The 14,777-nt window shown below is 55.8% G+C and overlaps 3 protein-coding genes across 17 annotated transcripts in view; 2 read left to right on the top strand and 1 right to left on the bottom strand.

Annotated features, from left to right (window-relative positions):
* KATNAL2 (katanin catalytic subunit A1 like 2) overlaps positions 1-14,777 on the bottom strand; it is a 298,323-nt gene that overhangs the window by 80,597 nt on the left and 202,949 nt on the right. The window lies entirely within an intron of this gene.
* On the top strand, positions 5,542-7,182 carry LOC117978372 (elongin-A3). Its single transcript, XM_055102390.1, has one exon. It carries the CDS (start codon positions 5,542-5,544, stop codon positions 7,180-7,182), a length of 1,641 nt encoding a protein of 546 aa, XP_054958365.1.
* Positions 11,442-13,079, top strand: LOC129394562 (elongin-A3-like). The gene has a single exon (XM_055102392.1). The coding sequence runs from the start codon at positions 11,442-11,444 to the stop codon at positions 13,077-13,079; it is 1,638 nt and encodes a 545-aa protein (XP_054958367.1).

Below are 14,777 nucleotides of genomic sequence, written 5' to 3'. Positions count from 1 at the left end.
TGAGCACAGACGGACAGCACGCACAACACCTCCGGGGCAACAGAGACCTCACCCGAGGTCTCCCAGTCGCGAGCCCAGAGCCGAGAGAAAGCGCCCCAGAATGGCCCCAGCTGATTCCGGCCCCCATCGGGACCCTCCAACGCGCACCGCTCCCCTCCCGATGCCCGAGGGCCCTGAGCCCGCTGTGCCCGGGGAGCAACCCGGGAGAGGCCACGCTCACGCCGCTCAGGGTGGGCCTCTGCCGGGTCAAGGCTGCCAGGGCCAACCCCAGGGGGAAGCGGTGGGGAGCCACAGCAAGGGGCACAAACCGTCCCGAGGGGCTTCGGCTCAGAAATCGCCTCCTGTCCAGGAAAGCCAGTCAGAGAGGCTGCAGGCGGCCGGCGCCGATTCCGCCGGGCCGAAAACGGTGCCCAGCCATGTCTTCTCAGAGCTCTGGGACCCCTCAGAGGCCTGGATGCAGGCCAACTACGATCTGCTGTCCGCTTTTGAGGCCATGACCTCCCAGGCAAACCCAGAAGCACTCTCCGCGCCAACGCTCCAGGAGGAAGCTGCTTTCCCTGGACGCAGAGTGAACGCTAAGATGCCGGTGTACTCGGGCTCCAGGCCTGCCTGCCAGCTCCAGGTGCCGACGCTGCGCCAGCAGTGCCTCCGGGTGCCTAGGAACAATCCGGACGCCCTCGGCGACGTGGAAGGGGTCCCCTACTCGGTTCTTGAACCCGTTCTGGAAGGGTGGACGCCCGATCAGCTCTACCGCACAGAGAAAGACAATCCCGCACTCGCTCGAGAGACAGATGAATTATGGAGGATTCATTGTCTCCGGGACTTCAAGGAAGAAAAGCCACAGGAGCACGAGTCTTGGCGGGAGCTGTACCTGCGGCTTCGGGACGCCCGAGAGCAGCGGCTGCGAGTAGTGACCACGAAAATCCGATCCGCACGTGAAAACAAACCCAGCGGCCGACAGACAAAGATGATCTGTTTCAACTCTGTGGCCAAGACGCCTTATGATGCTTCCAGGAGGCAAGAGGAGTCTGCAGGAGCCGCTGACCCCCGAAATGGAGACATCGAGCCAGCCCCCAAGCCCGCAGGAAGCAGCCAGGCTCCCTCCGGACTCGGGGACGGCGACGGCGGCAGCATTAGCGGCGGCAGCAGCAATCAGCACGCGGCGCCCGCGGACAAAACCCGAAAACAGGCTGCCAAGAAAGTGGCCCCGCTGATGGCCAAGGCAATTCGAGACTACAAGGGAAGATTCTCCCGACGATAAACTCAGGACTTGCCTTACACATAAAATCTGGGGGGAGGAGGGCCAATGCAAAGTCAATGCGGGTTGGGGAACGAAACTTCCGACGGACACCAGAACCCTTGGCTTGGTGCAAAGTTCAGCCTCCCAATCCTGCAGGTGTCAAGTGCTGGCCCTGCGATTTTTGCCTCCCACACCCAGCCACTGCCTCCCTGCTTGGAGGACACCTCAGAATTCAGAAGATTTTATGAACGCATTCGGATCAATTCCACTTTGGTGGTTCACTGATCGTCTTTTAAATAACGCCCTAGTTGCAATCACAAATCAGGTACAAGCTGTGAGATTCCCTTTCGTCTTTTTTCCTTTCTTTTGAAATCATCCAGTACATAAGGAAGGACTTCTTAGACACAAACTCTCAATCCATCAGTTGACACTGATAACTCCGACTACGCAAAATGATTTCTTGCTGTTGGTGTTTTCTTTTAGAGAAAAGGCCGGGCATGATCCTGTAATCGTCAGCCATCCTCCTCTGGGAGGCCGAGGAAAGCAGATCGCTGCAGCCCAGGAGGTGGAGAACAGGCTGGGCCAAACGGAGAAACCCCGTCTCCACAAAAGATACCAAAATGAGCCCGGCGTGGTGGCACGGCCCCTGTGGTCCCAGCTTCTCAGAGGGCTGAGGTGGCAGGATCGCCTGAGCTGGGCAAGCGGAGGCTGCAGTGACCCTTCCTCATTCCACTGCACTCCAGCCGGGGTGACACAAGCGGAGCACATCTCAAAGAAACCTGCTGTTTATTTGAAGAGAGGAACTCTTGGATTTCATACATAAATGCTAACAACTGTTACGTTCCTTAAGTCAAACTACTTTTACTAAGCACCGCAAAGAATCAATCCCAATCTTTTCACCCAGAACCCCTGTGAAAGAATGGCGACACCTTAATCAGCTTCTTTAGGTTCTCGATCAGGAAGTCTAAACCTGCCAATCAGAGTTTCTAATTACCGTGAGATGACCGGGTTAACTACCCTGAGTTCACCTCCTACGAGCTCCTGCAAGCTTTGGTGAAAGTTTGCATTCTAACTCAGGGCATTTGTTGGCTTCACGCGGGCTGCTAATGACAGGTCCGTGTGCCAGATACGACACACACACATACACACAAAGAAAGACACACGCACACACACGCACGCACGCATAAGCACGAACGCATAAGCAGGCACACGCACGCGCACACACACACACACACCATTAAGTAAACTTGGTTCTTAGGCGTTACCGACAGTGAGGGGTAGAGAGAGAAATAGAAAGACCTAAGCCGCAAGGCAAAACCCAGCAAGGGCAGCAGAAGAGATCAAAGTCCTGTGCCCTTGGCTGTCAGCAGAGTGGGTGCTGGGAAGCTTCTGGAAGCAGGCACCTGAGTGGATGCCGGTGCACGTGAAAAGAGGCCTTCAAGCCTGAAGAACACGTAAGGAGCCAGAACAGGGTGCCACAGAGATACTACCCTTAAGGAAGACAGAAAAGCATTCGTTCCGGGGAAGGGGACATAATCCAATCAAGCGACCCTGTGAAACTCAGACATGTCCGGGCACGGTGACTCACGCCTCTATTCCCATCGCTTTGGGAGGTGGAGGCCGGCGGACCCCCTGAGGTGCGGAGTTGCAGACCAGCCTGACCAGCATGAGGAAATCCGGTCTCTTCTAAAAAGACGAAACTCGGTTGGGCTTGCTGGCGAGCGCCTGTAACTCCAGCTACTCAGGGGGCTGAGACAGGAGAATCGCTTGAACCCGGGAGGCCGAGTTTGCAGTGAGCCCAGATCCCACCATTGCGCTCCAGCCTGGACATCAAAAGCCAAACTCCGTCTCAAATTAAAAACACAAAACCTCAGAAAAGCTTCCCCAGCAAGGGCCAGAGACAACGCCGGTCTCTATTTCTTGACAGCAATTCAAGAGAGAATCTCGGGTGGCTTGCAAAACTCACAAGAGAGCAGAATATCCTCCCCAAGGCAGAGAAGCCACACGCTCTTTCTGGAGGTGGAGTAGCCACCGATCACCGTGCAGCCCCTCCCCACTCCCAGCCAGAAACCCCAGCCCCTCGGAACCAAATCCACTGGCAACAACCTTTCTTCCTGGAAAACGTTTCCCCCGCCAAAATGGAAAACAAACATGATACAAGCAAACGCAACTCAAAACACAAACACAAGGAAACAATCCGAGCAAGCTCTAGCCCCTCATAGCTCATCGATGCCCCCACTGGCATGCTACTGAAAACAGCGGCTGCACCCATTAAACTCATTCATTACTGGAGAACGAGACAAACCTTAGCAGATCCCTGCTCCCACAGCGACAATCCCGCTCGAAAACACAGAAAGGAAACAACCCCCGCACAAAATATAAATCTACCCCAGATCGAATTCAGCATCAACCTAAGGATCCTGCTGTAACATTACCACACTGACCCAGGACAGCTCAATTCTCTTCCCACCTGTTTACAAGATAAACCTCATTCAGGGAGCTCTGGAAGCATCGCCAGTATTGCACTACGATCCTCTTCGTGAGGCAGCTGGAAGTCTGGAAACACAGCAAATTTATTTATTTCTCTACACAACACGGAGGGTAATTCTCAGAAAAGGCTTAACACCCGAATCCCCATTCCCCGATTCTCAGGCTATAACGATTATCTGTCTGCGGAAGAAACACACACACACACACACACACACACACACACACACACACACACACACTGAGAGAGAGAGAGAGAGAAAGTCACGTGAGAATGTAAACATTAAGCGAAATCGCCGCTGACAGCAGAAACAATAGCCGACACCATAGACACTTCAAATGGTTCTGTTTTCCTCATTTGGACTGACAGGTGAGAGTGGAACTCGGCTGCCCAAACCGTGGCACCAATATCAGCTGCAGGCCAGAGCAAGCCTTTCCGAGGAGATTTTAAACAACCGGTGGGAGCAAGATCCTGAAGCATTTCTTCCAAGATTGGTCACAGGAGATGAAACCTGGCTCTACCGGCAGGATCCTGAAGACCAAGCACGAAGCCATGGCTACCAAGAGGTGGCAGTGCTCCAGTCGAAGCTGCAGAGGAGCAGTCAAGAGCAGAGGTCATGGCAACCGTTGCGGGGGGGGGCGGGGGGGGGATGCTAGAGGGATTCTGCTGGTTGACTTTCTGCAGGGCCAAACCCTGATCACATCTGCTCGCTAGCAGAGCGTTTTCAGAAAGTTAGCCAAAGCTGGAGCGAAGAAGGTCCCCACCAGAGAGTTCTTCTCCACCACGACAGTGTTCCTGATCATGCCTTTCTTCGAACAAGGGCAGCTGGGCAAGACTTGCCATGGGAAACCATGAGGCGTCCACCTCACAGTCCTGATTTGGCGCCTGCTGACTTCTCTTTGTTTCCTTGTCTTGGAAAACCTGTAAGGGGCACCCAGTTTTCTTCAGTTAACAATGGAAAAGAGATTGCATGGAAATAGTTAAATTCCCAGGACCCTGGGGGCTTTAGGGATGGGCTAGACGGCGGGGAAAAGACACCGCTTCCAGAAGGGTCTTGATGTTCATGGAGCCGAGGTTGAGGAGTAAAATACGCCTTTTTCCTCTTTCTCCCTTAATCCCACTTTTCTACCAATGTTTCCAAGTCCCCTCACACAACGTCAATCCCAGGTAAAGAGCTGTCATCCTCTGTTGGTTCCTCTTCCTACGATTCTGTCTTGCGGTGTTGTTATTTTCGCTTTTACTCCCAAGAAGATACTCTCTCTGTCTTTTGGAATCCACAGATGTGGAAGCTGGGAACATGGAGGGCCAACGGTAGAACTCAGTGGGGTGTGTCCAGGCTGCAATTAACCTAATGAACCTGCGGGGCACAGCAGTCCACCAGGCGTGGACCGTCCCGATTGGCTGCATTGGGCTGAAGGAATGAATTCCTATCGGGGCGGGGCAGCCCAGGGGCCCAGGGGGTCAGGGCTTGAGCACTGGGTGGGCCCGGGACTGGCTATATAAGGCCGGGCTCTGGCAGCGGAGCTTCACTCCGCCTTGGACGGCGCACCGCACAGGTCACTCCAGGCTGCGGCTGCACATCCCGAGGAACAGAAGCGGGCCTGCTCAGCTGTCTGCAAGGACCGGCGTTCCGGACCAAGTGGCCCGCTGCTCCGAGGACCCAGCTCGCTCCAGGCTGTGACTCCACATCCCGAGGTCGCTGCCTGGCGACCGGTCAGCGAGGACCGGCCACCCCAGACTGCCTGTGCCGCCGCCCCGAGCTCGGACAGAGCCGCGACCGTGAGGACAGCGACGCCTGCACAGCTCTGGCGAGATGGCGGCAGGGTCCACTACGCTGCCCGCAGTGGAGAAGCTGCAGGTGCGTCTGGCCACTAAGACGGACCCGAAAAAGCTAGAGAAATATTTGCAGAAACTCTCCGCCTTGCCCATGACGGCAGACATCCTGGCGGAGACTGGAATCAGAAAGACGGTGAAGCGCCTGCGGAAGCACCAGCACGTGGGCGACTTTGCCAGAGACTTGGCGGCCCGGTGGAAGAAGCTGGTGCTCGTGGACCGAAACACCGGGCCTGACCCACAGGACCCTGAGGAGAGCGCTTCCCGACAGCGCTTCGGGGAGGCTCTTCAGGACCGGGGAAAGGCCTGGGGCTTCCCAGAAAACGCGACGGCCCCCAGGAGCCCATCTCACAGCCCTGAGCACAGACGGACAGCACGCACAACACCTCCGGGGCAACAGAGACCTCACCCGAGGTCTCCCAGTCGCGAGCCCAGAGCCGAGAGAAAGCGCCCCAGAATGGCCCCAGCTGATTCCGGCCCCCATCGGGACCCTCCAACGCGCACCGCTCCCCTCCCGATGCCCGAGGGCCCTGAGCCCGCTGTGCCCGGGGAGCAACCCGGGAGAGGCCACGCTCACGCCGCTCAGGGTGGGCCTCTGCCGGGTCAAGGCTGCCAGGGCCAACCCCAGGGGGAAGCGGTGGGGAGCCACAGCAAGGGGCACAAACCGTCCCGAGGGGCTTCGGCTCAGAAATCGCCTCCTGTCCAGGAAAGCCAGTCAGAGAGGCTGCAGGCGGCCGGCGCCGATTCCGCCGGGCCGAAAACGGTGCCCAGCCATGTCTTCTCAGAGCTCTGGGACCCCTCAGAGGCCTGGATGCAGGCCAACTACGATCTGCTGTCCGCTTTTGAGGCCATGACCTCCCAGGCAAACCCAGAAGCACTCTCCGCGCCAACGCTCCAGGAGGAAGCTGCTTTCCCTGGACGCAGAGTGAACGCTAAGATGCCGGTGTACTCGGGCTCCAGGCCTGCCTGCCAGCTCCAGGTGCCGACGCTGCGCCAGCAGTGCCTCCGGGTGCCTAGGAACAATCCGGACGCCCTCGGCGACGTGGAAGGGGTCCCCTACTCGGTTCTTGAACCCGTTCTGGAAGGGTGGACGCCCGATCAGCTCTACCGCACAGAGAAAGACAATCCCGCACTCGCTCGAGAGACAGATGAATTATGGAGGATTCATTGTCTCCGGGACTTCAAGGAAGAAAAGCCACGGGAGCACGAGTCTTGGCGGGAGCTGTACCTGCGGCTTCGGGACGCCCGAGAGCAGCGGCTGCGAGTAGTGACCACGAAAATCCGATCCGCACGTGAAAACAAACCCAGCGGCCGACAGACAAAGATGATCTGTTTCAACTCTGTGGCCAAGACGCCTTATGATGCTTCCAGGAGGCAAGAGGAGTCTGCAGGAGCCGCTGACCCCCGAAATGGAGACATCGAGCCAGCCCCCAAGCCCGCAGGAAGCAGCCAGGCTCCCTCCGGACTCGGGGACGGCGACGGCGGCAGCATTAGCGGCGGCAGCAGCAGCAATCAGCACGCGGCGCCCGCGGACAAAACCCGAAAACAGGCTGCCAAGAAAGTGGCCCCGCTGATGGCCAAGGCAATTCGAGACTACAAGGGAAGATTCTCCCGACGATAAACTCAGGACTTGCCTTACACATAAAATCTGGGGGGAGGAGGGCCAATGCAAAGTCAATGCGGGTTGGGGAACGAAACTTCCGACGGACACCAGAACCCTTGGCTTGGTGCAAAGTTCAGCCTCCCAATCCTGCAGGTGTCAAGTGCTGGCCCTGCGATTTTTGCCTCCCACACCCAGCCACTGCCTCCCTGCTTGGAGGACACCTCAGAATTCAGAAGATTTTATGAACGCATTCGGATCAATTCCACTTTGGTGGTTCACTGATCGTCTTTTAAATAACGCCCTAGTTGCAATCACAAATCAGGTACAAGCTGTGAGATTCCCTTTCGTCTTTTTTCCTTTCTTTTGAAATCATCCAGTACATAAGGAAGGACTTCTTAGACACAAACTCTCAATCCATCAGTTGACACTGATAACTCCGACTACGCAAAATGATTTCTTGCTGTTGGTGTTTTCTTTTAGAGAAAAGGCTGGGCATGATCCTGTAATCGTCAGCCATCCTCCTCTGGGAGGCCGAGGAAAGCAGATCGCTGCAGCCCAGGAGGTGGAGAACAGGCTGGGCCAAACGGAGAAACCCCGTCTCCACAAAAGATACCAAAATGAGCCCGGCGTGGTGGCACGGCCCCTGTGGTCCCAGCTTCTTAGAGGGCTGAGGTGGCAGGATCGCCTGAGCTGGGCAAGCGGAGGCTGCAGTGACCCTTCCTCATTCCACTGCACTCCAGCCGGGGTGACACAAGCGGAGCACATCTCAAAGAAACCTGCTGTTTATTTGAAGAGAGGAACTCTTGGATTTCATACATAAATGCTAACAACTGTTACGTTCCTTAAGTCAAACTACTTTTACTAAGCACCGCAAAGAATCAATCCCAATCTTTTCACCCAGAACCCCTGTGAAAGAATGGCGACACCTTAATCAGCTTCTTTAGGTTCTCGATCAGGAAGTCTAAACCTGCCAATCAGAGTTTCTAATTACCGTGAGATGACCGGGTTAACTACCCTGAGTTCACCTCCTACGAGCTCCTGCAAGCTTTGGTGAAAGTTTGCATTCTAACTCAGGGCATTTGTTGGCTTCACGCGGGCTGCTAATGACAGGTCCGTGTGCCAGATACGACACACACACATACACACAATGAAAGACACACGCACACACACGCACGCACGCATAAGCACGCACGCGCACACACACACACACACCATTAAGTAAACTTGGTTCTTAGGCGTTACCGACAGTGAGGGGTAGAGAGAGAAATAGAAAGACCTAAGCCGCAAGGCAAAACCCAGCAAGGGCAGCAGAAGAGATCAAAGTCCTGTGCCCTTGGCTGTCAGCAGAGTGGGTGCTGGGAAGCTTCTGGAAGCAGGCACCTGAGTGGATGCCGGTGCACGTGAAAAGAGGCCTTCAAGCCTGAAGAACACGTAAGGAGCCAGAACAGGGTGCCACAGAGATACTACCCTTAAGGAAGACAGAAAAGCATTCGTTCCGGGGAAGGGGACATAATCCAATCAAGCGACCCTGTGAAACTCAGACATGTCCGGGCACGGTGACTCACGCCTCTATTCCCATCGCTTTGGGAGGTGGAGGCCGGCGGACCCCCTGAGGTGCGGAGTTGCAGACCAGCCTGACCAGCATGAGGAAATCCGGTCTCTTCTAAAAAGACGAAACTCGGTTGGGCTTGCTGGCGAGCGCCTGTAACCCCAGCTACTCAGGGGGCTGAGACAGGAGAATCGCTTGAACCCGGGAGGCCGAGTTTGCAGTGAGCCCAGATCCCACCATTGCGCTCCAGCCTGGACATCAAAAGCCAAACTCCGTCTCAAATTAAAAACACAAAACCTCAGAAAAGCTTCCCCAGCAAGGGCCAGAGACAACGCCGGTCTCTATTTCTTGACAGCAATTCAAGAGAGAATCTCGGGTGGCTTGCAAAACTCACAAGAGAGCAGAATATCCTCCCCAAGGCAGAGAAGCCACACGCTCTTTCTGGAGGTGGAGTAGCCACCGATCACCGTGCAGCCCCTCCCCACTCCCAGCCAGAAACCCCAGCCCCTCGGAACCAAATCCACTGGCAACAACCTTTCTTCCTGGAAAACGTTTCCCCCGCCAAAATGGAAAACAAACATGATACAAGCAAACGCAACTCAAAACACAAACACAAGGAAACAATCCGAGCAAGCTCTAGCCCCTCATAGCTCATCGATGCCCCCACTGGCATGCTACTGAAAACAGCGGCTGCACCCATTAAACTCATTCATTACTGGAGAACGAGACAAACCTTAGCAGATCCCTGCTCCCACAGCGACAATCCCGCTCGAAAACACAGAAAGGAAACAACCCCCGCACAAAATATAAATCTACCCCAGATCGAATTCAGCATCAACCTAAGGATCCTGCTGTAACATTACCACACTGACTCAGGACAGCTCAATTCTCTTCCCACCTGTTTACAAGATAAACCTCATTCAGGGAGCTCTGGAAGCATCGCCAGTATTGCACTACGATCCTCTTCGTGAGGCAGCTGGAAGTCTGGAAACACAGCAAATTTATTTATTTCTCTACACAACACGGAGGGTAATTCTCAGAAAAGGCTTAACACCCGAATCCCCATTCCCCGATTCTCAGGCTATAACGATTATCTTTCTGCGGAAGAAACACAGACACACACACACACACACACACACACACACACACACACACACTGAGAGAGAGAGAGAGAGAAAGTCATGTGAGAATGTAAACATTAAGCGAAATCGCCGCTGACAGCAGAAACAATAGCCAACACCACAGACACTTCAAACGGTTCTGTTTTCCTCATTTGGACTGAAAGGTGAGAGTGGAACTCGGCTGCCCAAACCGTGGCACCAATATCAGCTGCAGGCCAGAGCAAGCCTTTCCGAGGAGATTTTAAACAACCGGTGGGAGCAAGATCCTGAAGCATTTCTTCCAAGATTGGTCACAGGAGATGAAACCTGGCTCTACCGGCAGGATCCTGAAGACCAAGCACGAAGCCATGGCTACCAAGAGGTGGCAGTGCTCCAGTCGAAGCTGCAGAGGAGCAGTCAAGAGCAGAGGTCATGGCAACCGTTGCGGGGGGGGCGGGGGGGGGATGCTAGAGGGATTCTGCTGGTTGACTTTCTGCAGGGCCAAACCCTGATCACATCTGCTCGCTAGCAGAGCGTTTTCAGAAAGTTAGCCAAAGCTGGAGCGAAGAAGGTCCCCACCAGAGAGTTCTTCTCCACCACGACAGTGTTCCTGATCATGCCTTTCTTCGAACAAGGGCAGCTGGGCAAGACTTGCCATGGGAAACCATGAGGCGTCCACCTCACAGTCCTGATTTGGCGCCTGCTGACTTCTCTTTGTTTCCTTGTCTTGGAAAACCTGTAAGGGGCACCCAGTTTTCTTCAGTTAACAATGGAAAAGAGATTGCATGGAAATAGTTAAATTCCCAGGACCCTGGGGGCTTTAGGGATGGGCTAGACGGCGGGGAAAAGACACCGCTTCCAGAAGGGTCTTGATGTTCATGGAGCCGAGGTTGAGGAGTAAAATACGCCTTTTTCCTCTTTCTCCCTTAATCCCACTTTTCTACCAATGTTTCCAAGTCCCCTCACACAACGTCAATCCCAGGTAAAGAGCTGTCATCCTCTGTTGGTTCCTCTTCCTACGATTCTGTCTTGCGGTGTTGTTATTTTCGCTTTTACTCCCAAGAAGATACTCTCTCTGTCTTTTGGAATCCACAGATGTGGAAGCTGGGAACATGGAGGGCCAACGGTAGAACTCAGTGGGGTGTGTCCAGGCTGCAATTAACCTAATGAACCTGCGGGGCACAGCAGTCCACCAGGCGTGGACCGTCCCGATTGGCTGCATTGGGCTGAAGGAATGAATTCCTATCGGGGCGGGGCAGCCCAGGGGCCCAGGGGGTCAGGGCTTGAGCACTGGGTGGGCCCGGGACTGGCTATATAAGGCCGGGCTCTGGCAGCGGAGCTTCACTCCGCCTTGGACGGCGCACCGCACAGGTCACTCCAGGCTGCGGCTGCACATCCCGAGGAACAGAAGCGGGCCTGCTCAGCTGTCTGCAAGGACCGGCGTTCCAGACCAAGTGGCCCGCTGCTCCGAGGACCCAGCTCGCTCCAGGCTGTGACTCCACATCCCGAGGTCGCTGCCTGGCGACCGGTCAGCGAGGACCGGCCACCCCAGACTGCCTGTGCCGCCGCCCCGAGCTCGGACAGAGCCGCGACCGTGAGGACAGCGACGCCTGCACAGCTCTGGCGAGATGGCGGCAGGGTCCACTACGCTGCCCGCAGTGGAGAAGCTGCAGGTGCGTCTGGCCACTAAGACGGACCCGAAAAAGCTAGAGAAATATTTGCAGAAACTCTCCGCCTTGCCCATGACGGCAGACATCCTGGCGGAGACTGGAATCAGAAAGACGGTGAAGCGCCTGCGGAAGCACCAGCACGTGGGCGACTTTGCCAGAGACTTGGCGGCCCGGTGGAAGAAGCTGGTGCTCGTGGACCGAAACACCGGGCCTGACCCACAGGACCCTGAGGAGAGCGCTTCCCGACAGCGCTTCGGGGAGGCTCTTCAGGACCGGGGAAAGGCCTGGGGCTTCCCAGAAAACGCGACGGCCCCCAGGAGCCCATCTCACAGCCCTGAGCACAGACGGACAGCACGCACAACACCTCCGGGGCAACAGAGACCTCACCCGAGGTCTCCCAGTCGCGAGCCCAGAGCCGAGAGAAAGCGCCCCAGAATGGCCCCAGCTGATTCCGGCCCCCATCGGGACCCTCCAACGCGCACCGCTCCCCTCCCGATGCCCGAGGGCCCTGAGCCCGCTGTGCCCGGGGAGCAACCCGGGAGAGGCCACGCTCACGCCGCTCAGGGTGGGCCTCCGCCGGGTCAAGGCTGCCAGGGCCAACCCCAGGGGGAAGCGGTGGGGAGCCACAGCAAGGGGCACAAACCGTCCCGAGGGGCTTCGGCTCAGAAATCGCCTCCTGTCCAGGAAAGCCAGTCAGAGAGGCTGCAGGCGGCCGGCGCCGATTCCGCCGGGCCGAAAACGGTGCCCAGCCATGTCTTCTCAGAGCTCTGGGACCCCTCAGAGGCCTGGATGCAGGCCAACTACGATCTGCTGTCCGCTTTTGAGGCCATGACCTCCCAGGCAAACCCAGAAGCACTCTCCGCGCCAACGCTCCAGGAGGAAGCTGCTTTCCCTGGACGCAGAGTGAACGCTAAGATGCCGGTGTACTCGGGCTCCAGGCCTGCCTGCCAGCTCCAGGTGCCGACGCTGCGCCAGCAGTGCCTCCGGGTGCCTAGGAACAATCCGGACGCCCTCGGCGACGTGGAAGGGGTCCCCTACTCGGTTCTTGAACCCGTTCTGGAAGGGTGGACGCCCGATCAGCTCTACCGCACAGAGAAAGACAATCCCGCACTCGCTCGAGACACAGATGAATTATGGAGGATTCATTGTCTCCGGGACTTCAAGGAAGAAAAGCCACAGGAGCACGAGTCTTGGCGGGAGCTGTACCTGCGGCTTCGGGACGCCCGAGAGCAGCGGCTGCGAGTAGTGACCACGAAAATCCGATCCGCACGTGAAAACAAACCCAGCGGCCGACAGACAAAGATGATCTGTTTCAACTCTGTGGCCAAGACGCCTTATGATGCTTCCAGGAGGCAAGAGGAGTCTGCAGGAGCCGCTGACCCCCGAAATGGAGACATCGAGCCAGCCCCCAAGCCCGCAGGAAGCAGCCAGGCTCCCTCCGGACTCGGGGACGGCGACGGCGGCAGCATTAGCGGCGGCAGCAGCAATCAGCACGCGGCGCCCGCGGACAAAACCCGAAAACAGGCTGCCAAGAAAGTGGCCCCGCTGATGGCCAAGGCAATTCGAGACTACAAGGGAAGATTCTCCCGACGATAAACTCAGGACTTGCCTTACACATAAAATCTGGGGGGAGGAGGGCCAATGCAAAGTCAATGCGGGTTGGGGAATGAAACTTCCGACGGACACCAGAACCCTTGGCTTGGTGCAAAGTTCAGCCTCCCAATCCTGCAGGTGTCAAGTGCTGGCCCTGCGATTTTTGCCTCCCACACCCAGCCACTGCCTCCCTGCTTGGAGGACACCTCAGAATTCAGAAGATTTTATGAATGCATTCGGATCAATTCCACTTTGGTGGTTCACTGATCGTCTTTTAAATAACGCCCTAGTTGCAATCACAAATCAGGTACAAGCTGTGAGATTCCCTTTCGTCTTTTTTCCTTTCCTTTGAAATCATCCAGTACATAAGGAAGGACTTCTTAGACACAAACTCTCAATCCATCAGTTGACACTGATAACTCCGACTACGCAAAATGATTTCTGCTGTTGGTGTTTTCTTTTAGAGAAAAGGCCGGGCATGATCCTGTAATCGTCAGCCATCCTCCTCTGGGAGGCCGAGGAAAGCAGATCGCTGCAGCCCAGGAGGTGGAGAACAGGCTGGGCCAAACGGAGAAACCCCGTCTCCACAAAAGATACCAAAATGAGCCCGGCGTGGTGGCACGGCCCCTGTGGTCCCAGCTTCTTAGAGGGCTGAGGTGGCAGGATCGCCTGAGCTGGGCAAGCGGAGGCTGCAGTGACCCTTCCTCATTCCACTGCACTCCAGCCGGGGTGACACAAGCGGAGCACATCTCAAAGAAACCTGCTGTTTATTTGAAGAGAGGAACTCTTGGATTTCATACATAAATGCTAACAACTGTTACGTTCCTTAAGTCAAACTACTTTTACTAAGCACCGCAAAGAATCAATCCCAATCTTTTCACCCAGAACCCCTGTGAAAGAATGGCGACACCTTAATCAGCTTCTTTAGGTTCTCGATCAGGAAGTCTAAACCTGCCAATCAGAGTTTCTAATTACCGTGAGATGACCGGGTTAACTACCCTGAGTTCACCTCCTACGAGCTCCTGCAAGCTTTGGTGAAAGTTTGCATTCTAACTCAGGGCATTTGTTGGCTTCATGCGGGCTGCTAATGACAGGTCCGTGTGCCAGATACGACACACACACATACACACAAAGAAAGACACACGCACACACACGCACACACACGCACGCATGCATAAGCACGCACACATAAGCACGCACACGCACGCGCACACACACACACCATTAAGTAAACTTGGTTCTTAGGCGTTACCGACAGTGAGGGGTAGAGAGAGAAATAGAAAGACCTAAGCCACAAGGCAAAACCCAGCAAGGGCAGCAGAAGAGATCAAAGTCCTGTGCCCTTGGCTGTCAGCAGAGTGGGTGCTGGGAAGCTTCTGGAAGCAGGCACCTGAGTGGATGCCGGTGCACGGGAAAAGAGGCCTTCAAGCCTGAAGAACACGTAAGGAGCCAGAACAGGGTGCCACAGAGATACTACCCTTAAGGAAGGCAGAAAAGCATTCGTTCCGGGGAAGGGGACATAATCCAATCAAGCGACCCTGTGAAACTCAGACATGTCCGGGCACGGTGACTCACGCCTCTATTCCCATCGCTTTGGGAGGTGGAGGCCGCCGGACCCCCTGGGGTGCGGAGTTGCAGACCAGCCTGACCAGCATGAGGAAATCCGGTCTCTTCTAAAAAGACGAAACTCGGTTGGGCTTG

Source organism: Pan paniscus, chromosome 17 (genome assembly GCF_029289425.2).
Source record: "Pan paniscus chromosome 17, NHGRI_mPanPan1-v2.0_pri, whole genome shotgun sequence".
Classification (NCBI taxonomy): Eukaryota; Metazoa; Chordata; class Mammalia; order Primates; family Hominidae; genus Pan; species Pan paniscus.
This window is presented reverse-complemented; position numbering and strand designations above follow the sequence as displayed.

Bases quoted from the DNA above. Each gene is read 5' to 3' on its own strand.
- LOC117978372 (XM_055102390.1), top strand. From the start codon at position 5,542: ATGGCGGCAGGGTCCACTACGCTGCCCGCAGTGGAGAAGCTGCAGGTG.
- LOC129394562 (XM_055102392.1), top strand. From the start codon at position 11,442: ATGGCGGCAGGGTCCACTACGCTGCCCGCAGTGGAGAAGCTGCAGGTG.